The sequence below is a fragment of the Carcharodon carcharias genome, chromosome 6 (genome assembly GCF_017639515.1).
Source record: "Carcharodon carcharias isolate sCarCar2 chromosome 6, sCarCar2.pri, whole genome shotgun sequence".
Classification (NCBI taxonomy): Eukaryota; Metazoa; Chordata; class Chondrichthyes; order Lamniformes; family Lamnidae; genus Carcharodon; species Carcharodon carcharias.
In genome coordinates, this window is record NC_054472.1 from 146,876,295 (window position 1) to 146,901,979 (window position 25,685).

The window sequence follows — 25,685 nt, forward strand, 5'->3', positions numbered from 1 at the left end:
AGATGTTCTTCCTCCCTGCTCCCACCTCATTCATTTGCTCGAGGTCTACTACATTTCTAACTTCCTTCAGTTATCAGTTATCCTTGTCTGATGTACAACACTGTGTGTGCACCTACATTACATGGACTGCAGGGATTCAAGAATGTGACTCACCATCACCTTCTCAAAGGCAATTAGGGATGGGCAAAAATTGCTGGCCCAGGCAGTAACACCCACTTCCCCTGAGAGAATAAATAAAATATCGCAACCGGTTTGGTCTCAGTGCCTCCCCGGTCCAGAGCGAAATTGAAAAAGTGATTCAACAGCAAAGCCCTGGAGCAGATGCAATCTTTATTGAAATTCTAAGATGTGACAGAGTTCCACTCCTGGCACAGCTGCACAATCTCATACCCCTCATCTGGGAAGAAGAGCACAATCCGGGGCATCTCATGGATAATGTAATCGTGACTATATTCAAGAAAGGAGACAAGTCAAATCGTGGTAACTACCTAGGAGCCTCTCTGCTGTCAGCTACAGAGGAGCTCATTGCAAGGATCCTCATTGATTGTCTCCTTCCAGTGGCCAAGGAACCCTTTCCAGAGTCGCAGTGTGGTTTTCATCCAACAAGAGACACCTCAGATACAATCTTCACTGCATGGCAAATTCAAGAAAAGCGCAAGGAACAGCACCAACTGCTGCACATAGACTTTGTTGACCTCACAAAAGCCTTTGACTCTCAACAGTAAAGGCCTTCAATTAAGGTCAATAGCACGATCCTGGAAAACGTGGACCATTTTCCGTATCCTAGGAGCCTCCTCTCAACAAAGGCAGACATAGATGTCAAAATTCAACATCTCCAGTTAGCCAACTCAGCCTTCGGCCAACTGAGAAAAGGAGTATTTGAGGACCATAATCTCAAACCTGAGACTAAAGTGGTTTATCAGACAACAATGATCCCCATGCTCCTATATACTCTGGAGACTTGGACATCCTACAGCAGGTGCCTCAAAACACTAGAGAGGTATTACCAGTGGTGTCTTTGCGAGATCCTCCAAATCCGCAGGTAAGAAAGGCAGTCCAACAGCAGCGGTCTCTCCCAAGCCAACATACCCAACATCGAAGCACAAAGCCAGCTCCTCTGGGTAGAAAATGTCGTCATATGCCTGACACCAGACTCCTGAAGCAACAGTTCTACTCAGAACTTAGTCACGGCAGGACACTCCCAGGAGGACAGTGGAAACACTTTAGGGATATACACATAGCATCTCTGAAGAGATGCAATATAGCCACTGACTCATGGGAGACTCTGGCTTGTGACCAACCAAAATCGAGAAAGCTCATTCGGGAGGGCACTGAATGCATTAAGGGGCTTCGTGGGAACAGGCAGAGGTGATGTCGAGGCATTAGAGGGAGCGTGCACAAACCTCCAAAGAACACATCAACCATACCCTTCAAGCACCACCTGCCCTGTGGCAGAGTCTGCAGATCATGGATTGGACTTATCAGTCATTTCAGAGCCCATTGAACTGGAATGGAAGCAACTCATCCTTGATCCCAAGGGACTGCCTAAGAAGAAGACATCTCTATCTTCCTTTAGTTCAAGAAAAGTTCTTGACCTGAAATGTTAACTCTGTTTCTCTCTCCACAAATGCTGCCAGAACTGCTGAGTATTACCAGCATTTTCTGTTTTTATTACCCTATGCAATCTGTCTTTCTCAGGACCTCACATTTCTCCACATTGAGCTCCATCTACAGTTCTGGCCATTCACTTCATCCGTGCATGAGTCTGCGCATGTTCTCCCATCTACTGAACTTGCTGTGCCTTCTAATTTAGTGTCATCTGCAAATTTGAGTATATAACCCTCTGCTTCTTCTTCCAAGCCCTTGAAATATATATGATGAAAAATGGATTCTCCAATACAAATCTACTCATCACAAGCTATCAATCAGAGAACAAACCATTTTTCTCTATTCCTTCCTACCTCGTCAGCCCATATTATGAGGTAAACTCCAGTTCCAGGTGCTGTCATTTATGCTAATATAATACTGTGTGGAATCTTATTAAATGCTTTCTCAAAGACCAGATAGCTGTTATGACATGACAGTTGGTAAAGCTGAGTTATTTAAAAATCCCAGAGGGAAACTCTAAACAATGTAGGCATAACCTATATTTTCAAGTGGTATGTTTGAAATGCAGCTCTAAATTCAGGAATCAGACCACCAGTTCTCAAAAGGTTTTTATATCAAACTACATGAGACATTTCTTAATTTATACAAGTTAAATATATATACATGGCTACAAATTACTACTATCATAACTTTTAATAAATTCCCAAACTAATCTCCACTAAGGCAACAGCTACCCATAGACTTTAAGCAGACACCAGGCAAAGCATTTTCACCTTACAAATTCAAAATAAGGTCCCTTTCACCAGCGTCTTTGAACTCCATCTCTCCTAACAATAAAATCCCTTTCATAGTATCAATTTCATTAATAATATAAACATTGCTTGGTCTCTGCTAGGTAAGGGCCACGTTGCACTCCCCTTCTTGAATGCTGTATTCAACAAAATTCAAATGCACTCTACCTCTCTTACACCTCAAAACTGGTATACATCAAAGCACCCAGACTAACTGGCTTTAATCCAATTAAGATACACCCACAGACTAAACCTCTATTTTAAAAGAAAAAATAATTTCCAATAATATACATTAATAGCTTCATGACATTCCCCCTCCCTATTGAAAAATTAATCATAATTCTAAAAAATGGCTTTATTTTAATAACCCACCTCACACTATCTCCTATACTTATTACACTATTACATTATCAAATGCATGCATTAACATACATATATATATATATATATATATATATATACACACACACAAGCCCTTGGATCAACATAAATCACTCCAGTTCAGTGCCTAGGTTTTAAAAATGTCCAATTGTCCTTTAAGCTTCAAATTCTTGATAACACATCTGCAAACAAATTTTCTCTTCCAGCAAAACGTATAATCCGTAGGTTAAATCGTTGTAACAATAAACTCCATCTGAAAATCCTTGTACTTTTTTCTCGAAATTTTTCCAAAAACTTCAAAGGATTATGGCCTGTATAACAAGTGTTTCTGATGAATTGCTGCAATGCTAACACCAAACCCAAAGTCTCTTTTTCGATCATTGAATATCTCCTCTGTTGTATATTCAACTTCCGTGATAAATACCCTATCAGTTTTTCAATTCCAGTGTCATCTTTTTGTAATGGTACAGCCCCAATGCTTATATCATTTACATCAACAGCCAACTTGAATTGCTTGGCATTATTGGATACTGCCAAAACTGATGTCATGGTTAATACAGTTTTCAAACTATCTGACACTGCAATGTCCATTGAAACTTCTTGTTCTTTTTCAATAATTCAGTCAGCAAAGCAACCACTTGGTTAAAATTTAGTTCAAATTTCCCGTAAAACCCACTCATGCCCAGAAATCTGTTTTGTTGTAGACACTGGGAAATCCATGATAGCCTTGACATTCACATCTCTCGGAGCTACCTTACCATGTCCAGTAGTATGGCCTAGATACATAATTTGAGCTTTTGCAAATTCACTTTTAGCCAAGTTCATCACCAAGTTAGCTTCTTGTAGTTGAGTAAATAATTCTTCTAGATGCTGTAAATATCCTCCTACATCTGACTGAAAACAATTAGATCATCAATATAAACAGCACAATTGCTTAGACCTGCAGTTACTTTGTTTGTCAGTCTTTGAAATGTCACAGTTGATTCTTCATACCAAATTACATGACTTCAAACTGATATAATTGATTGGGGTCACAAAAGCTGATATCTCCTTTGCTCTCTGCGACAACGGTACTTGCCAATGTCCTTTTACTAGTCAATCTTTGTGATAAATTTCAATTGTTCCACTTTCTCAATGTAATCTTCCAATTGTGGTATGGGAAATGAATCTGCTTTTGTTACCGCATTCACCTTTCGATAGTCCACACACAGTCTTTGTGTTCCATTCGTTTTTGGTACAGCATAAGAGGCGAACTCCAGTTACTGCAACTAGACTCAATTACATCATTTTGAAGCATGAAATCAATTTTTTTTGTACTTTTGATATCTTTTCCAGACTTAATCTATACAGTGTTGCCTTATTGAAGATGATATTTCTATACATACATCATGTATAGCTGAATGTGCTTTTCACAACTTATTTCCACAAATAGGTTTGTGTGATTGCAATAGCTTTTCCAAGTCACTTTGACATTTGTTTTGAAGGTAACTCAATATTTAATCTAAACTTTCTAGTGCCCCCTCACTATCCAATTTGATTAGAGGAAAATTCCAGAGTCCTGCTATTCTACTTCTTTCTCATCATCCACCATCACTAATATCTCTTTTTGTTCATCTTCCCTGTCAAAATACTTTTAAGCATATTTACATGACACACCCTCTGCTTATTTCTTCTATCTGGAGTATTTATTGAATAATATACTTCACTCAATTTCTTTTCAATTCTGTAAGGCCCACTAAATCTTGCATTTAATGAATCACCTAGTACTGGTAACAAAACTTTCTCTCCAGAAACAAAACTGTGAGTTTTAGCTTTCTTATATGCTTTCACTTTCATCACTTGCTGTGATGTCTTTAAATGTTCCCTAACCAACTCACATGTTCTATTCAATCTTTCCATGAAATTTGATACATAATCCGGCAGATTGGTTTCTGAATTTTGACCCACCAATTTCTCATGAATCAATTTCAGTGGTCCCCTTACCTGATGACCATAAACTAGCTCAAAAGGGCTAAAACCAGTCAATGCATTAGGAGTGTCTCTAATAGAAAATACCAAAAATGCAATTCCTGTATCCCAATCCTGTGCATAATACTGACAGTATTCTCTCATCATAGTTTCTAAAGTTTAATGCCATCTTTTGCTTTGTCCTTGTGATTCCGGATGATAAGCTGTTGATTTATACTCTTTTATCCCAAAACTGTTTGTTATTTCCTTAAATAGCTACAACATGAAATTTCATCCTTGATCAACCATACCCTGTAAAAAAAATAATTAATTCCTCTACAACCTTCCTAGTTGTAATATGTCTTAAAGATATCACTTCAGGAAACCTGGTAGATGCATCCATTATTGTCAGTAAATACTGATTTCCACTTTTAGTCTTAGGGAGGGGTCACACACTATCAATCATGACCCTAGTAAAAGGTTTTTCAAATGCTGGTATTGGGATTAAAGGCACCAGCTTAATCACTGCTTGTGGTTTTCCTATTACTTGACATGTATGTCAGGTTCTATAGAATTTGACTACATCCCTATGCAATCCCGGCCAAAAAAATCTGCATCTTTTCCTGTGTTTTCCTAATTCCTAAATTACCCCCCATTGGAATTTCATGAGCAATCCTTAGAATCTCATTCTTATACTCTACCAATCTGATGCTGAGACATAACCCAGCCTCCACTTACTCTTCAAAATATCTCCTCAAAATATCTATCAAAATAACATATTGGAATACATTTTACTTCTGTTTCTGAATAAACATTCTGATATAACTATTTTAATTGCAAACTATTTTTCTGTAACTCCACTAACCTCTTTGAGTTAAACACATCAGCTGAACAGTCCCATATTCCTTCCTCCTTAACAATGTTATTAAACACAATGCCAGCTAATTGGATCTCAACACCTTCTTCTTGCCTCTGAACTGCCTGCTTATCTTGTTTGCCTTGTGCTTCCCTATGAGCATTTGATCCCGTTATAGGACAATCAGGAAACAATCAAGGATGTTCCTTCTGTTACACCTCTGTTGAAAATACTTCTATAGGCTGCTCAACTGTCATAGGCATCACCCACATTTGAGACCCAGCTATATTATTACCCAGAATAAATTGAACCCCTGCAATGAGCAATTTTTCCACCACTCCAACTATAATTTCACCTGTTTTCCATTTGCTCTTTAAATTTATCTTTCACATTGGAATAGATTTAGCATCTCCATGAACCCCACTTATTATTACCTGCTCCAGCAGTACTCCATTTGAACAACAAATATCACTATCCCCCAACATTAAGGATTGACTAGCCTCTGTGTCTCTTAAAATTTTAACACCTTTACCTACTCCACCCTGTACACATGGAAATACATTCTCTCACACACAGCCTTTAAACATTTCTGCAACCTGCTCCTCAGAATTCTCTTGAGTAAACTGTGAACACAATCCCACTTCTTCACTTATCACTGATTCTCTCAGTTTCATCTGCACACAAACCATTGGTTTCTCCTGTGCCTGAACCTTAGAACTCACAGTACCTTTACTTCCAGAGCTTTTCTGTACCCCAACAATTCCAATAGGTTTTTCCTGCAATCTCCAACACACTGACTCTGTATGCCCCACTTAATTACAATGAAAACACCCCAATCTTCGAAAGTCACTTCTACCTTCAGCACCTTCCTTTTTATTCTGAGAAAAAACTTCCTGAGCACTTCAAGCTATTCCTTCTCTTCTCTGACTACCTACCTTCCTTTCACCATCCCACTTTTTATCCTTCTCCAATTTGAAAGGCTGACGAGAAAAAATGTTTAGCTCTTTGAACTAACTCATAATCATCAGCTATCTCTGCTGCTTGTCTTACAGAATCAATCCTCTGTTCCTCCACATCAGTTTTCACTGCTGAAGGGATTGAATCTTTAAATTCTTCCAAAAGAATTACTTCCCTAAGAGCTGCATAGGTTGTCTGCACCGGTCAAAATTACTTTGTTTTACTCTTTCAAACTCAATATAAGTTTGCTCAGCCTGTTTTCTCATATTCCTAAATTTCTCCCTGTATGCTTCAGGAACCAAATCAAATGCAATCAAAATAGCCCTTTCCACCACGTCATAATTTACCGACATTTCTTCTTTTCCTCTTTCCTCCTTCTCTATCTTCTCAATTTCTCATTCCCTTTTAAAAGCCATTTTTCTGTCCTTGGCTTCTAATTCAATCTTTTTCAGTTCCTTTGCTTGTTCAAATTCAAGCGTCTTCATTTGTAACTGAAGTCTCCATACTTCCAGCTGTGGCTCACTAGCGTCAGGTTTCACTTTCAACTATAGATGCTGTGCTATTCTCCTAAGTATATCTGATTTCCTAGACCCCTCAAGTAACCCCAATTTTAACTTATCTGCCAACTCTGTTAACTTTATTTTTTCCAACCTAATCAGCGTTATCTCTTATATTCCTAGACAAGTCTTAACAATTGCCAAAGCCATCTTGCAGTTTCACCACTTCTAAAATACCTCACCAACTCCTGAATTTAAAGTGCTTCCCGTACTCGTAACCTTAAGTTTCACCAATTCCAAACCAATCAAGGAATTAGAAATATTTTTATCCCACTAGGCCCCAATTGTTATGACACAGCAGTTGGTAAAGCTGAAACAAAAACAGAAAACGCCGGAAAAACTCAGCAGGTCTAACAGCATCTGTGGAGAAAAAAAAACAGAGTTAATGTTTCAATCCCGTCTGACTCTTCTTCAGAGCTTTGAAGAAGAGTCATACGGACTGGAAACATTAACTTTTTTTTCACTCCACAGATGCTGTTAGACCTGCTGATTTTCTCCAGCAATTTCTGTTTTTGTTTCAGAGTTCCAGCATCTGCAGTACTTTGCTTTTATCTTAGTTGGTAAAGCTGAGTTATTTAAAAATCCCAGAGGGAAACTTTAAACAACTGTCATAACCTATATTTTTAAGTGGTATGTTTGAGATGCAGCTCTAAATTCAGGTATCAGACCACCAGTTCTCGAGAGGTTTTTATATCAAACTACATGGACTACAACAGTTCAAGAAGGCAGATCATCACCACCTTCTCAAGGGCAGTTAGGGATGGGCAATAAATGCTGATCCTGCCAGCAAAGCCCACATCCTATGAATGAATTTTATAAAAAGAGACATTTATCAATTCACATAAATTAAATATATACACATGGCTAAAAATTACGACTATCATAAGTTTTAACAAATTCCCAAACTAATCTCCGTTAAGGCAATAGCAGCCCATAAACTTTAAGCAGACAAAGCATTTTCAACTTACAAATTCAAAATGAGGTTCCTTTCACTTCGGTTCCTTTGCAGACTCAATGGTAGGCTTACGGGCTTTTATCTTACATTGCCTCTGCTCTGCAAATCTGCTATCAGTTATACCCAGCACATCTCATTGTATCACCAGCACCATTGAACTCCACCTCTTCTAACAATTGTACCAATTTTATTAGTAATTTAAACATTGTTTGGTCTCTGCTAGCCAGATGCCAGATTTCACTCCCCTTCTTGAATGCTCCATTCAACAAAATGCAAATACATCTCAAAACTAGTATACATCAAAGCACCCAGACTAGCTGGTTTTAATCCAATTAAGACCCACAGACTAAACCTCAATTTTAAAAGAAATATCATTTCCAATAATATACATTAATAGCTTCAAGACAATAGCCAATATCCATAGACAGTACCCTAAACTTCTCTGGAGCTGAGAGAGAAACAGGAGTGAGAGAGCTACCCACTCCATGTTCCATTAGTTAATGAGGCTGCCTGGTCAATCAGTAATAGGATCCTGCCTAACTCAAGGTATAGGGTTACGGAGTTTTCCATAGAAGGACTACAGGCCTTCATTACCAGTCACATCATAGAATCTTAGAAAATTATGGCACAGGGGGAAGTTATTCAGCCCATTTAACCATGCCAGCCGAGAAAGAGCTATCCTGCTTCATCCAACTTCCCAGCTTTTGGTCTATAACCTGATAGATTATGACACTTCAAGTGCATATCCAAGTATTTTTTTAAATGTGATGAGGATTTTTGCCTCTACCACCCCTTCAGACAATGAGTTCCAAACCCCTACATTGCTATGGGTAAGAAAATTCCCCCTTAAATCCCCATTAATCTTTCTAACAATTTGTGACCACAGTAGTGAAGGTATTCCTTGTTATTTAGAAATCTATATTCTTACAGGTATATTAATCAATTGAACATGTTTTAATTGATTTAACATGTATATATCATTTAAAAATGTATTTCAGGTACAAGATGATTTGTGAGTACACTTGGCCCAATCACCTCATGTCAACAGACCTGGAAGCCACCCGTATGATTATAGACCAACATTCCTTCCAGCAGGACGTTGCCTATGGAAAGACAAAGCTATTCATTCGAACACCGCAGACGCTGTTTGGGCTGGAATCTATACGAGCAGGAGAAATTCCTTTCATTGTGCTCTTCCTGCAAAAGGTAAAAGTACTAGGTTAGGTTGGAGCAACCTATTAAACTATAAGCCATAGAGCTTTACAGCGCAGAGGGAGGCCATTTAGCTCACCTTTTCTTTGGCAGCTCTTTACCAGAGCAATCCAAAGCTTTGTTCTATTTCCCCTTACAGAATCACAGAATCTTTACAGTGCAGAAGGAGGCCATTCAGCCCATCGAGTCTGCACTGACTCGCTGAACAAGCTGTCTACCTAATTCCACTCCCTTGCCTTGTCCCCGTAACCTTGCACATTCTTTCTTTTCAGATAGCAATCCAATTCCCTTTTGAATACCTTGATCAAACCTGCCTCCATGACCCTTTCAGGAAGTTTGTTCCAGACCCCAACCACCCTCTGCGTAAAAAAATTTTTCCCCACACCACTTCTACTCCTTTTGCCCATTATTTTGAATCAGTGCTCTCTAGTTCTTGATGTACTCTTGAATGGGAGCAGTTTCTCACTACTTACCCTGTCCATAACATCAGGATCTTGAATACATCTATCAGTCTCCGCTCAGCCTTTTTTCCTCCAAGGGAAACAGATCCAACCTATCCAATCTATGCTCATAGCTGCAGTTGTTTATCCCAAAAGTAACCCTATATCTCTCTTTGCTTTTAATATCTATTCTCTTAAGAGATACAATGGTCTCTGCCTCCCTGTGGTTGATTTTGACTCTTGGGGGCCCAGCCAGGAAGGGGTTGGGTGCCCAAATATTCCAATTTTGAAATGAGGTCCCAGCAACATTTGAATTTGGTAGGCGAGCTGTGAGGTGTCAAGTAATCAGCTCGCCAAATTGAAACCTCAATTTGGGTCCGGATGGCAGTCACAAGGTAAATTGATGTGGGGGGAGATGTGTGGGCCATTGCACTTGAAGAGGACGGGGTTCCTGGGGCAGCTGCAGCCCACAGGACTCTTGCTCCTGCAAATCTCACAAAACTAATTCAACATTTACCTTCAGCGGTCGCTTTGGTTCCATTGTCAGTGGAACTGGCTGGAATGTGCACTCCACAGGTTCCAGTTGCAACCTAAAAAGCTAATCAGGGTGCTGTTTATGTTATAGGACCCCAAATTCTACATTAAATTTGGCTTGTCACCTGAAACAGCCCAGGGTTTTGTGCACCTGGTAGTAGACCTCTTTCAAAATAGGACCAGCAACCCTGTTAATGGGGTGGTAAGGTTGCCAACTTCGTTTATTTTTATTCATTCAAGGGATGCAGGCTTCACTGGATAGGCCAGAATTTATTGCCCATCTATAATTGCCCTTGAGAAGGTGGTGGTGAGCTGCTTTCTTGAACCACTGCAGTCCATGTGGTGGTCACCCACAGTGCTGTTAGGGAGGGAGTTCCAGGATTTTGACCCAGCGACAGTGAAGGATCAGCGAAATATTTCCAAGTCAGCATAGTCAGTGGCTTGGAGGGGAACTTTCAGATGGTGGTGTTTCCATCTATCTGCAGCCCTTTTCCTTCTAGATGGTAGTGGATGGGTTTGGAAAGTGCTGTTCAAGGAGCCTTGGTGAGTTTCTGCAGTGCATCTTATAGATGGTACACACCGCTGCTACTGTGCGTCAGTGATGGAGGGAGTAAATGTGTTTAGATGGGGTGCCAATCAAGAGAGCTGCTTTGTCCTGGGTGGTGTCAAGTTTCTTGTGTGTTGTTGGAGCTGCACTCATCCAGACAAGTGGGGAGTATTCCATCACACTCCTGACTTGTGCCTCGTAGACAGGCTTTGGGGAGTCTGGAGGTGGGTTACTCACTGCAGGATTCCTAGCCTCTGACCTGGTCTTATAGCCACAGTATATGGCTAGTCCAGTTCAGTTTCCGGTCAATGGTAACCCCAAGAATGTTGATAGTGGGCAATTCAGTGATGGTAATGCCATTGAATATCAAGGGATGATGGTTAAACTCTCACTTGTTGGAGATGGTCATTGCCTGACTCTTGTGTGGCACAAATGTTACTTGCCACTTGTCAGCTCAAGCCTGGATATTGTCCGGGTCTTGATGCATTACGACATGGACTCTGAAGAGTCACGAATGGTGAAAATTGTGCAATCATCAGCTAACATCCCCACTTTTGACCTTATGATGGAAGGAAGGTCATTGATGAAGTAGCTGAAGATGATTGGGCCTAGGACACTACCCTGAGGAACTCCTGCAGTGATATTCTGGAGCTGATATGACTGACCTCCAACAACCACAACCATCTTCCATTGTGCTAGGTATGACTTCTACCAGTGGAGACGTTTCTCCCTGATCCCCATTGACTCCAGTTTAGCTAGAGCTCCTTGATGCTATATTCGGCCTTGATGTCAAGGGCAGTCACTCTCACCTCACTTTGGGAGTTCAGCTCTTTTGTCCATGTTTGTACCAAAAATTTTGAATATTGAATATTGAAACCAAGAGGTCAGGAGCTGAGTGGCCCTGGCAGAGCCCAAACTGGGTGTCAGTGAGCAGGTTATGGCTAAGCTGTTGCTGCCCTGTTAATGCCAGGTGAAGGCAGTTAAAATCGACTCCACCTGTGGTAAAACATTACAAGCTTCTATACCTTCTGAGTAAAGATTCTTTTCTTGGCACTTTCCTCACTTTCTTCATGACAATTATAAATAGATAACTGTCTGACTGACTCCTCAATCAGAGGAAGTTTTCAGTAGCTTGCTGTGTGCAAATTGGCCACTGTTTGTCCTAAATTACAATAGTGATTCCAATTCAAAACATACTTCATTGGCTACAAAGCACTTTGGGAGGTCCTGAGGTCATAAAAGGTGCTACATAAATGCAATTTCTTTCGTTCTATTTGTTGCCTGTAAAGATATTATGTGAGTTGGGCTTGTCCCAGTCTGGTTCCTAATGGTTGTGGGGTTGCAGCACAGGAGTGCCCATAACTCAGCACCAACCCTCTCAGCCAGATCCACCAAATAGCAACCAGTGTGGGAAATAGGAAAAAATGCACCTTGGTACAGTAGAAGACATTCTTCTAGGGTCTGATATAAAGCACAGCAGGAGCTTTGCTGTGCTCAACCTGGAAGTGCTTCATTCTGACAATGTTTGCTTGAAACGGGAAGGGTTCTATTTCCAAGTACTAAAATCCATCATCATTGGCTCTGTTTATTGAAAAGGGGGAGTTTGTGAAGTGATTGAATTGAATCTTCTCAAGTTTATAATAGGAATTGACAGAACTATTGGAGGTAAGTTATTTCTTGTGGTGAAGCTAGTAAATAAAATGCATTTATATCATCTTTCAGGATACCCAAAGTGCTTCACAGCCAATTAAGTATTTACTTTTTGAAGTGTTGTGTTGTAGAAAATATTGAGGACACTGAGCTTCAATGCTCTACTTTAAGTACCATGGGGTCTTTTCCATCTACCAGAGCAGGAAGATGTGCCCTCAGTTTAACATATCTAAAAGATGTTGTCTCTGACAATGCAGCACTCTCTCAATACTGCAGAAATTATCGCACCTGAAGTGTGTATATGCTTCCTTTACAACACTGCTGTTCAAGGAACATTTGACTGATTACATTTCCCTTTTAAGGTGTTGACCTAATTTAATGTCTGAAAAGTAAAATTACAGTCCGCAGATGGAGCAGCACCAAGTCCACATCATTGTTTCAATATTCTACAGCTCCAGTACATTCCTTAAAAATTCTCAGATTTTATATCAGCCTTTCTGAAGTATTCTTTGCTCCTATAGACATTGCATCTACCAGTGATTAATGGGGAAGGGAATCTAGGTCCACAAACCCGTTCCTCATTGTCAGCTCTTTATAGCTCACATGAAGATGTCTGTCCTACTTTCTAGGACCTTGGCCTCTTAATGCCAGATTTGATAAATGCCCAGTTCTTTTATAGAGATGCCATTTATCTGGCCCTAGGGGGAGGATTTGAAATGATTAGATTATTCCCTTTTAGAAATTAGAGCAGAGAAACCGAGGCAGCTAAATAATCTGAATAATGCTTGGAAAAGTTGAGCCATACGGTCAGACAGATATGCAGACACAAGTACCCAGTCACATATTCAGGCAGGCAGATATGCAAACATACAAGTAAACAAGCACTCACACTTGTGTTCACAAAAAAACCCACAAAAACACAGAGACATAAATATATACAGGTACACTAGTATTCATATGTAGACATTGAAGTTCAATGGATTCTGCAACCCATATCAGAATCACAACCTAATTTTCCCCTATCTCAGATTTCCTCTCCTATTGTCTGAGAGCTTTTTAAATATAGCTTCATATTGGGAAACAGGTTTACTTGTGCCGTTGCAAAGCCCTCCTGGAAATGGTCTAGCACTGTTTCTTGGGTAGACACATTTCTGGTGATTTCACAGCAAAATTATATCAATCCAGGCTCAGCAAATACAACCCCTGTCATGAGACCACACAGCTTCCATTGAGTGTCATTTACAGGCATTAATCTACATACTTAATCAAACATTTGATCATCTTTCCTAATATCGCTTTAGGTATCTCAGTGTGAAAATTTGTTTTAATAATGCTCCTGAGAAGCCCTTGATTTTATTATGCTAAAGGCACTATAAAAATACAAGTTGTTGTTTGAGTATCAGACATTCAGAAATCATTGTAGCACAAAAGTCAAGGAGAATAGGCCTTAAAAGTATGTTGAAATGCCTGTTGTGTTTTACTTTTGCTCCTCTTACACCTCCCAGACACCAAAGGGGTTTCATTTCCTCTGTGTGCTTAATATAGATAGACTCACAACCATGATAAAATAGTGCAGACAGAATGTAACATAGAGGATTTGACCTGCAAGATAAAAATAGGATACAGAGCAATTGAATTCCAGCAATAGAGAGGTAGCTATGATGTTTTAAAACCTGGAAGCTTCAGATGCAGCTGCTCACATTGATTTATTAATTTTTAATTAATTATTCATAGAAAAGTTATTAATCAAGCAGTTGAAGCTGAAGCATGAATTCCACTGAGGATTCATGGAGCAGGCTCAGCGGTCTCCTTTTCCAAATGTGGGACATATCTTCCAATCAATAGTCTTCTCATATATATCCTGAACATCCTTGGACTAAACCTCTCTTCGTTTTGTGAGCATAGAGTTAGCCAGGTTAAAATAACCGGGTAAACACCTACAGCAAAAACATCAAAACCATCAGAACTACTTCTTATGGCATAGCTTAGAGAAATCACTTGGGGCTTTATACGTGGAGATGTGGGATAGACCTTGATTTTGTGCGATAGTGTAAAATGATAGTAAGCCTGCCACCTATTTTAAATCTCACATGATTTTTATTTCTGTTGACTTCAATGGAAATAATAGTAGAGTAAAACCCTCTCTGTATTGTCCCAGCAAAGACTCCCAGGGCAGGTACAACATGAGTAAGGGTAAAGCTCCCTTTACATTGCCCATCAAACATTCTGTGGCTATGGGTGGAATCTTGTGGAAGCGATGGGGGACTGGGCTGCTGGCTGCCTGTGTTGCCTCTTTTCAGAAGGCCCGTATCATGAGCCAGTCAGGTACTTGACAGTCCAGTGGTAGGCCTACCCTGGGGTGGAATCAGAGGCTCTATTGAATGGCATTGCCACTGGGGAGGTAGTGGTTGCTGTTAGTACAACACACATTCAAAGCCTAGGAAGAGTGATGGGTGAGAGGAGGATTGTGGAATTGGGGGCTGTTGGGGTGCATGGGGACGGTTCACCCACACCCCCCCTCCCACCCCCCCACCTTTCACGTTGCCATGTCCCTTAATCAGGCACTGACTGCCTTTGAATGGCCCCACCGGGTGCCCACAACTAACCCCGCAAGGGGTAATTAGTGGTGGGATGAAAGCCTTGGCCACCTAAGGGCCTCAATTGGCAGCTGATGGGAAGGTCATCCACAGGTCTTCTTGCCGTGTAGTGGGGTGGAGTCAGAGAGATGGTAGGGTCCTCTCCCACTACCCTCCCACCTGATTAAATGCCCCCGCCACCAAACTCACCATGGGAGACGGCACAAGATTCTGCCCTATGTTGTCTCTCAGCTGCAAATTCAATAGTCATAGTGTCGTAGGACAATATCTTTCGATTTGTATACCAGCCATTCAATAGTGCTTCTGAGTGACATTGCGAATCAGTGATAAAGTGTCTGTAGTTTTGACGCTGGGGACTTGTGCCGATTTGAGACTGAGGCCCAGTGTGCACAAATGGAAACTCACAACCCATTGATGAGGCAAATGTAAACCCCAGTACCAGAAACAAACAGCCAATATTGGCTCAACACATCAATGATACTTGATTTGATAATAAAACATGTGCAATGAAATGCTAAGAATTCACACACTCAGTGAATTATATCCTGTTTCCCTCAACAGATCTGGAGAGGAACCCTTGCTCGGAAACGTTGTCGAAGCATGAGAGCTGTCTATGCAATCATGAGTTATTACAAGACATTCAAGGTCAAGGCATATCTCATAGAGGTAATGAGACGCTTCCAGAATGTACGGAGCATGAGTGACTACGGAAAGAGTGTGACATGGCCAACACCTCCCACAGTCTTAGTTAAGTTTGAGGAGAACATGAAGTATCTGTTCAGAAGGTAAGGTATATTTTCTTTAAGGCACTTCATTGGCTTATTGTGCTCACATTAAATAACACTGAAGACTCTTATCCGGGGGTCTCACTACCCTCTAAGTCCTCACACCGTACTTTGGTATCAGCGACACAAAACAAACTATAGATACAATTTCCAATTTATGTGGAAAACATTTATTAACCCCCTAAGCAATAGTATATGCTTACAACACCAGTTGCTTAGTAAGACCCGTGCGCAGGAGCTCGCCCCCAGGTGTTCAGCCCGCTGAATGAATTCTTCCACACAGAATTGTTCCAGATTTGCACAAAGTGCAGTAGCGGGTGGGAAAAAAGTCAATTTACCCGCCGGCAGCAATGGCAGCTTTTCATTCCGCATCGACCCAATCCCACCTCATTAATCATGCATTCTCGGGAAACACGCCGTTTTGCTGGCGGGCGGCCTCCAGTTCACCCGCCACGCCATCTCCTTGCCGTTTTCTCGTGCTGGGTGCCATATTAAAACTGCAGGTGCACACACACCTCTCAGTGCCTCCAGCCCAGGATCTGCTGCACAGAAGACATGGGGCAGAATTTTACGCCTCACGGGTGCGTGCCCGACCAGATCAGGTGTAAAAAAGCGCAAGAAGGTGTCAGGAAAGCATCCTGATGTCATCCCGTACACACGCAATGTTCAGGTCAGTGGGCGGGCACAGGAATCAGAGCCGCGCATGCCATCAATTAAGAAGCCGCTTAAGGCCATTAAAAACTCAATTGAACCTGATTTTACATTGCCCTTGCAATTTCGCACTCATCACATGGGCAAAATGGGCAGGTGGGCAGTCAACATTTTGCAAAACCTCATCCAAGAGCAGGATAGAAAGGTTCAGAGGCATTACTAGTGTGAGTAGTGAGGAGTTTAGTAGATAGTTTGCTGCTGGTTGATAATTTGAACTTGATATCTTCATCTCTGTTCTGAGCTTCATTCTTAGCATTTCTAGGCTTCATTTCAGGCCTCCAAGGCTTCTGGAGGATTTTGATGGTGTGAACCCTTCCAGGTATCAAACAGCCTTCTGTTACCCTGGTGATGGGAAATGTGGTCTCCAATTGTGGTGCCTCCTCTAAGGAAAAAGAGAGGGGCAGAAGGGAGAGGAGGCCACGTGTCCCAATGCAGCTTCCAAAGGAGCGACCTGTGGGAGGAGAGGCGCAGGCACAAGGGGCACAGGGCCAGCAGGTAGTCCAAGGCAGCAGGGGCCTCAGAAGACACCATTATCCTGCTGCCAAGGTTTACAAGCAGCGAAACAGCTATCTCAATATATCTGAGGTGCAATGCCAAAGGAGGCTCCACCTCTCCAGGGAGACCATGACCTCCATTTGCCAAATGATTGGGCCTGAGATCAGCTCCAACTGTGTGGGTGGATACCCCATGTCAGTGGCTCTGAAGATTACAGTGCCCTTCAACTTCTATGCGTCCAGCTCTTTCCAGCTGTCATTGGGGGATCTTTGTGGAGTCTTCTGTCAAGCTGGTGACAGAGGCTCCGTTCAGGTGGGTATTGACTTTCATTCATTTCTGTATGGACAAGGCCAGCCAGGCTGACTGAGCCAGAGGCTTTGCAGCGATTGTTAGGTTCCCCTGCATCCAGGGTGCAATCGACTGCACATATGTGGCCATCAAGGTGCCAGCAGATCAGCCGGGTGCCTTCGACAACAGGGATTCCACTTGATAGCCAGAGATTAGTGCGCTGCATGTCTGCACGAAACTCCACCCAACTCCACCCCGCTCCACCTGACCGAATGGCGGCAGCTTCACCCACTGGACTGCATGCTGTGCTCTCAGCTTAGGCAAAGCCATTCTCCTAACCCGCACTGCAAGGCTGCGCTGTTAGCTTGAACCATGGGGGAGACTGGTCCAGATGGGATGATAACATTGCAAGGGGCTGTGAGCACCTCCACCAGTGACTGCTCCATGGCCAGCTTTAGCAAGGAGATTGTACAACTTGCCCAGTCATCCAACTGTCCTCTAAAACACTCATTAGTTTGCAGTCTGTGCCCAAGGGGTGAAAAGTTCAGGAGCATTTGGTGGCATTTTCATGCCTCTGCATTACTTGAGTGGACAGATAAGCTAGAGGTCCGACTCCAAGCATGTCAATGTAACTGCTTCTGAACTGTCTCCGCTGTGGAAGAATGCTCATTTTATACAAGATTTCCCTAATGCGTGGCCGATTCCCTCCCAGCCAACATGAGCTTGTGCACTACCAACAGACCACGCTGCCTTGCTCCACTTCCTGGTTGCAGCTCCAATGTCCTTGAGAGCTGTGGCTTTATATCCCTTTCTGACCCTGGTCTCTTGCCTTATAAGGTAATGTCTTAAATCAAGTCATCTGATTGGATTATCAATCCCACCCTGGCCATGCAAAGACAATTTGCACGTGGTCATTTCCTGCTCTCAGCAAAGGGGGTGTCTCCAGGTACCTGCCAGCAACGGACGTGATCTCCGTATCTTGGCAAGAAATAAGAAGTGGGAGCATGAGTAGGCCGTTCAGCCCCTCAAGCCTGCCCCACCATTCAATAAGATCATGGCTGATCTGCCCCAAGCCTCTTTCGTGCTAGGTCCTCATAGCCCTCAACTTCCCGATATTTCAAAAATCTATCTACCTCCTCTTTAAGTACTTTCAGTGATCTAGCCTCCAGGTAGAGAATTCCAGACATTCACTACCCTCTGAGAGAAGAAATTCCTTCACATCTCAGTTTTAAATGAGTGTCCCCTTATTCTGTAACTATGTCCCCTCGTTCGAGTTTCCCCCACTAGTGGAAACATCTTTTCAACATCTACCCTGTCAAGCCCCCTCAGAATCTTGTATGTTTCAATAAGATCAGCAGGAGGTAAGGCAGGAGGAAAGCCATTCACACATACCTGAGAGACCATTGTCTAGCTCAGTTTCTGTAATCAAGATGCCTGGTGGTTACCCACCGCCCCATTGGCATGTTCTGACACGTCTGTATCTGTGTGTGTATATCCTTGCCCAGTTTTTATTTTTTAAAAAGCTTCATATAGGCCTGAATGTTGATGTCTTTGGTCAGAAATCTTCGTCTGATGTCCTCCGCACTCCATGTTCTGAGCTCAAGATGTTGGTCCGCCTCACAATTGGTTACATTTTGACACAAGTTTATACGTATTTAAAAAAAAGGGAAGCCTTAACAGCATCACAGAAATACACAAAATATCAAAATACCTTACAATGCAGAGTCAAACTTCCTTTAAACTTCTATCAGGGCAGCTGCCGGATATGTCAGAAATAAAATTCTCTCTGCACTTTCCTACCAAGCATTCCCAAAGCAAGTAAAGTATGGTTACAAACAGAGTAAAGTTCACTCTAAACAACCTTCTCACACACTCCCAGGGCAGGTGCAGCTCAGATTAGATATAAATTAAAAACTTCCTCTACATACCCCCATTAAACACTCGCAGGGCAAGCACAGGATACATTATAGAAACAGAGTAGAGCTCCCTCTACAGTCACCTGTCAAACACTCTGAGGACAGGTTTAAGCGTGGGCTAGATACAGGTTAAATGACTTGCACATTTAGCATCTATTGAATAATACATAGTCGTTAATATCTATAGATAAATTTAAGAATTGGATACCAATATTGAGCTTTTTTATTGGTCAGCGCTAATTGCCTGGCTGTTCCAAATGTTAGTGTCACTTTCCAGCAAACTCATTAGCCTGTAGTTTTTGTGTGGACATGGGGAAGGATTTTTCCCTCATCAGGTGGGCTCAGCGGGGGTGGGCGGGGGCAGTGGGGAAGCTGACTGCTGCCCATGATTGGGGCCGCACCGCAATTTCCCGTTGGCAGGCCAATTAAGGCCCGCCCAGTGTGAAACACGAGCAGCGGTGTTCAGCGCTGCCTGTGTGGGGTGGGGAGGAGGGTGAGAGGGGAGAGCGTGAACTTCACGCATGCGCACGGGTGCGCGCTTGAAATCTCTCTGAGGCACAGAGCTGCCTCAAGGAGATGAACAGTTTTCAAAATAAAAAATAAAGCTTTCTAAGTTGTTATGAAACATGTCCTTCATGTGAATCTGTCACATGAGCAGGTCATGTTATTAATTGAATTTTAAAATTTTTATGTTATTTTTATTTGCTGTTGGAAACCTCATCCCGCCTGTGGATGAGGTTTCCAGAAAAATGCAAAAGCTGCTTGGCCTTTTTGCCTACCTGCCAACTGTTATGTTGGACGGGCAGCGAAAAATTTATTTTAATTACCGACTGAAATATCGTGCAAGTGCACAATGACATCAGGACGTTTGCCCGACGTCATCACGCGTTTTTTTAACACTCAGTCGGGTCAGGTCTGCCCAACGAGCTAAAACTTCAGCCCATAGTGTTCATGAGTGTTAACTTTGAGCAATCCCTTTTTTTCAACTCCTCTGACTGGGCCATGGGATCCAGTTGGCTCAGAAGTCCCATCTTTCATTGACCTGTGGTAACCGTAAAAGCCACAGCAGGAATTCACATCACAAGGCAATTTATTTAATTTCCTGTTGACAGCAGACAATAATTTTGATATACATTTTGACATATTTTGATATGATATGAATTTTCCCAAAGTTGCTCCCCTGCTTCCACCTGAGGAAATGCACCCCCATGGTTAACAGGGAGACAGTGGCATTTAATAGAGAAATGCATACTTCCATCTCCCAACCATTAAAATCTGATAAAATCAGCACCCTTTCTGCTGCTTGATCCAGCAGTTATTGACTTTTATCCTGTGCTGCTTTCTTGCAGATGGAGGGCACGGCAGATTGTGAAAAACATCCCGCCATCTGACATGCCACAAATCAAGGTAAAGATTGCTGCCATGGATGCACTGCTGGGGCGGAGAAAAGACTGGGGTGTGCAAAGAACCTGGGAGCAGGACTACCTCGCATCTGTAAGTCCTGTTTTATCTTCACTTTGTTGGCCACTTTCAGCTGTAGACACTAGACCTCATCTGCATACTGCTTCTGCCCTTGGGTAAACTGAACAACTTGAACTCTTACAATGACTTAACTCTTACTTAACATGGTAACCATCTCAAGGTTATTCACAGAGAAACAACAGGAGCAAAGGTGACCAAAGTCATGGCTGAAGAGCTGGTCTGACAAACTCTGGCACATACTGCACATGATTTTATGAAAAATCGCACAGGATGCATGATGGAATATCCGAGGCATATAAGGCTTCTGTCAGGGACATAGGCCCGGATTTTCACCAGGTCAGGATGACTTGAGAGCCCCTTAAAAATGGCTGGTGAGTCCCAATTATGGGATTCCGAACTCCTTTCCTGTGCTGTCTGATTTTTGGGAGTGGCTGGTTCCTGTCAAATGCCTGCATTCAGCGTTCCCGGCCTAACCAGCTCCATTGCAGAGATAGGTATCTCCCACTTCTCTGCAATTTTCATGGAGTCGGGCTAGGTTTTGAAAGAGTCGATGTCCATAGACCCTCAGAAAAGTCATGAACCCTAAACTGCATGACCTCTAAAGGTAAGTTCAAAAGTCCCTCCTCATGTCCCCTATGCTAAACTCTGCCCTTCCACCCACCCACATCACTCCTCATGCTCCAGATGCTTAACTCTATCTTACTACCAACCCGTATAACCCTTCATAACAACCTATGACAAGCTATGCCCTTCTGTCCACCCCTTTTTGGCCCCCCCCCATGCCAAGATATGGCATTTTCATGGCAACTAACCTGCTATAGGCTGTTTAGAACCAATAAACCCTGTAGTAACAGGAGGACATATAAACAACGCTTTTTAAAAATGCAATTCATTCATAACTTTCTCCTACACTGAAAAAAGTCATTTCACTACAAGCTAATAAAAATGTCAATCATCCAGAGTCTTTAAATGATCAATAACAAAAACCACAAACCCTTGAAACTACTTAACATTGTGTGAACAAACATTGTGAAATTGACAACAGTGATCAGAGAGCCTGCACTGTAAATAAAACCATATTTTCTCTAGGGAGCATGTGTTTTACAGCCATTTGGAAGTGCCAAAGCTTGGTTTGAGGGCATGAGGGACCATAGGAAGTCATGAGGTGACATGCATAGGGCATGGAGGGTGAAAGGGTGTGAGGGGTAGGGAAGGGCTGCAGGACATTTGTGTTAGCTGGGCCAAAGTCCCACAGCATTGAGGCAGGTCTTTTAAACAGCCTGCCTTGACACCCAGCACCCCCTGCGTCTTCTCCAAACTTCTTCCTGGGTCGACTCTAGTGCACACCCACCCCCAGCAATGAAGATCATTTGAGGGTACTTTCTCACAAGGCGGATGTGCTGAGCCAAGAATTTTCCCAACTCCCACTACCCACCTCGAGGATGAAGATCCAAGCCACAGTGCCTGAAGATGACTCCTTACGCCTGTAGTCATGATTTTGCTCTCTTCCTTTGCTCATATATATTTTTATGGTCCTATTGTGCATTCCCCATTTCCTTTGCAACTCTCATTTCTACACTCCACTCTTGGCAGCATTCCAAAAGATTTTGGAATTCTCTCCCTAAATCTCTCTGTCTATCCACCTCACTCTATCTCTCTTAAACCTAACTCTTTTACTCTAACTCCTTCTAACATCTTTTTTGTTCTGAGTTTTTTTTTGTCAGGTTACACTCCTGTGAAGCACAATGGAATATTTTACTATGTTAAATGTGCTATAGAAATACATATTATTATTGTTGTTGTTGTTTTTGAACCTCTTCCTTCCCTATTTTCCTGTTCCACTCTTTCTTTCAAGACTGAGATAGATGTATTTTTCTGAGGTAAAGATATCAAGGTATATGGAGTAAATGTGGGAAGTGGAGATTGAGTACATATCAACCATGGTGTAATTGAGCATCAGAATGTCTGATATTAAAATGTCTTTTCCTTCAGGCCAGGCACAACCCGGAGATGATGTCCCAGTTTGCCACAAGCATGAAGGGACTAAAATGCAAGGAGCAGTTCAGCAGTGTGCTGTTCTCTGCACATGTGCGAAAGGTAAGGACAAAGAACAAATGCACCCTCATTATAACTGAAAAACCTCTGTTGGAAATAGTAGCAGATGAATTCTCAAAGCATGTTTAAATGACATTCACTCCACCTGCTATTTTAATGCAGAGAGTAACCTATTAGAATGTATCTCTCTGACCAAGAAGCCAAGGAAATAATGTCATGGTACCGTACAGCATAGAAGGAGGCCGTTCAGCCCATCATGCTTTTTGAAAGATATATTCACTTTGTCCCACTACTCGCTTTACCTCATTGCCCTGAATATTTTGCCTTTTCAAGTATTTATTCAATTCTTTATTCAAGGTTACTATTGAATCTACTTCCACCACCCTTTCAGGAAGTGCATTCCAGATCATAACAACTCACTGTATAAAAACATTTCTCATCATGTTTCCAGTTATTCTTTTGACATCTTAGCAATGCATTAAACCTTTGTTTGCTGATTCCACTCAGCAAAAGTCTCCAGACTGATATTTGTAAAACTCGTCTTCACCTCTAAATTCTCTCATTAGTATGGTTGAAGAAAGAGCCCGTGTCAAAGCTTTTCATCTTGCACTCACCAAGACACTTCGCAAGAATACCAATATAGGGGGAAGAAACAATTTATATTGTATGTGAAGAGAGTGCTGGTTGGTTGGCAAGTTTACTCTGATTAATAGAGGATGGAGCATCCACCAGTGATGATGATTGACAGTTAACTGCCAAGCATTGTTTGCAATTTAAACTGATCAGGATCAAGCTGCCTTATATAGGTATTCTTGCGAAGTGCAAGATGAAAAACTTTAACATGGCTCCTTTTTCAACAATACTCAAGTTCTGTATTACCAAATGATTATCTTTTATTTGTGTTGGAAATGGGATTGTTAATGGGGAAGTCACAGATAGGACTTGACATCTTTTATTCAAAGACCTTCCCCAGTCCACATTCAAAAAATATGGTTTTGAGCTCACACCTTGTGGTATTACAGAAAAAGATGTGAAGGACTTGAATGAAATTCATTCCTCAGATAAGTTAAGTTAGCAAGAGCTTTAATAATGGGTTCACACTAAAAGTGAAGGAATCCCCAACAATTACATTAACACATTCTTTGGTAGATGTGTGCTTGTGTGTATATGTGCATTTGTACATTGGTATACATGTGTATAGAAAAATTTTGTAAGCAAGATATTTGATATAAATGTGTATATATATATATATATATATATATATATATCTAATAATATATATAGGCCAGGAATTTTCCTAGGGTGGGCAGGCTGGGTGGGAGCGAGCAGGGGCGGACTTGGAGTCAATCGCCACCCCTGATTGGCTCCGTGCCACCATTTAAAGCAGGCAAGCCAATTAAGGCCCGCCCAGCGTAATACATGGCCAGTAGTGGCACTATCTGTGCAGGTGGGGGAAAGAGGGAGAGTCAGGGCCAGCACTCTTTTGCGCATATGCGCAAAAGTGCGCAGCAATCTCCCTGAGGCATGGGGCTGCCTCATGGAGATTGAATGGATATTTAAAAAATTAAAGAATTGATTTTAAAAATTATTTAAACATGTCCCCTCATGTGGCTGTGTGACTGTGTCACATGAGCGGGAACATGTTTTTATATTTATGAAAATTTATTTATTTATTTAATAAAACCTTCAGGAAACGTCATCCCGCTCGCGAAGGCCGCTTGGGCTTTCTGCCTTACCTTAAGATTGGACAGGCAATGTTCACAAGCGGTTCAATTAATTCCTTAATGGCCTTATAAGGCCATTTACTTTCAGCGGGCACATAGCCAACTCCAGCGCACGCCTGCTGAACAAAATATCGCCATGGCGCACGATGACTTCGGGACACACGCATGCCTGACATCATTGCGTGTCAGTTTACATATTGGCATATCAGGCCCACCCCCGCATGCTGACCGGAAAATTCTGCCCATAGTTGTATAGATACTACACCTGTGTGCTTGTGACTGCATCTCACAAATGTGCACTTATATGTTTGTGTTTGGGCTAAATTATACAAGACACCTCATACCCCTTTCCCTCCCCCCGCACCTCAGTTAAAAGGTTGAGAGGAACCTGCCAAGGGGACAGCTGGCTGCTACGCATTTGCCAGTCATTTGGCCTTTAATAAGCTAGAGGCGAGAACTTCCACCCTTCTGGATCAGGAAGTCCCGCTTCAGAGAGTTGCTGGCCAATCGGAGGCGGGCAGCTCTCTAGCATTTCAGGTGTGCGGCACCTGATCATTTAGGTATGGCTGGGGCGCCTAGCTGGCAGGCCCTGGAAAGGGTGGTGAGGAGAGAGGGGAGCTGGTTGAGAGGCTATAGGGTGGAGAGCTCGGGGGCATGTTAAAATCTTGGGGGGTGCCCTCTGATGTGACCAGGGCATTTTCCCCCCATTGACTCACTACCATCCCGCGCAGGGAAACCTGCTAGGCTGGCGCTTGGCATGGGCCTCTCTGGCCAGCGGTGAAATCTCACTGGTGGGTGGGCTGAGGCCTTTATTTGGGTATTAATTGCCCACTTAAGGGCCTCAATTAGCACACTGACAGGTGGGTGCCTGATGCTACCCCTGCTGATGGTATAATTGTGGTGGGGAAAGGGACAGGCAGGAAGGTGGCAGGAAGACCATCCAGTGGATTTAATGAACCCTCCGCCTTCAAAAACCCATCAGCAGGGGAACATTATATCTAGTCCTTTTTCTGTGTGCATGTGAATGTGTGTATATACGAGTTAATGCATATGAATAGATGTTTGTTTGTTTTTGTGTGTGCATATGTTTAAACCTGACATCTGATCCTATTTTTTTTTCTATTATTGGGCATATGAATTTGTCTAAGTTACTTTGTCTGCACTTTGATGCGTGGATGTGGATGCATCAAGTGTAAG

The 25,685-nt window shown here is 42.3% G+C and overlaps 1 protein-coding gene across 1 annotated transcript in view; it reads left to right on the top strand.

Moving 5' to 3' along the window:
- Nucleotides 1-25,685, top strand: part of LOC121279363 (unconventional myosin-Id-like) — a 165,208-nt gene that overhangs the window by 104,079 nt on the left and 35,444 nt on the right. Inside the window, exons 16-19 of the mRNA XM_041190548.1 lie at nt 9,051-9,258; nt 15,594-15,817; nt 20,577-20,721; nt 22,702-22,806. Of these exons, the coding sequence (XP_041046482.1) occupies nt 9,051-9,258; nt 15,594-15,817; nt 20,577-20,721; nt 22,702-22,806 (682 nt within the window). The remainder of the gene's footprint in view (nt 1-9,050; nt 9,259-15,593; nt 15,818-20,576; nt 20,722-22,701; nt 22,807-25,685) is intronic.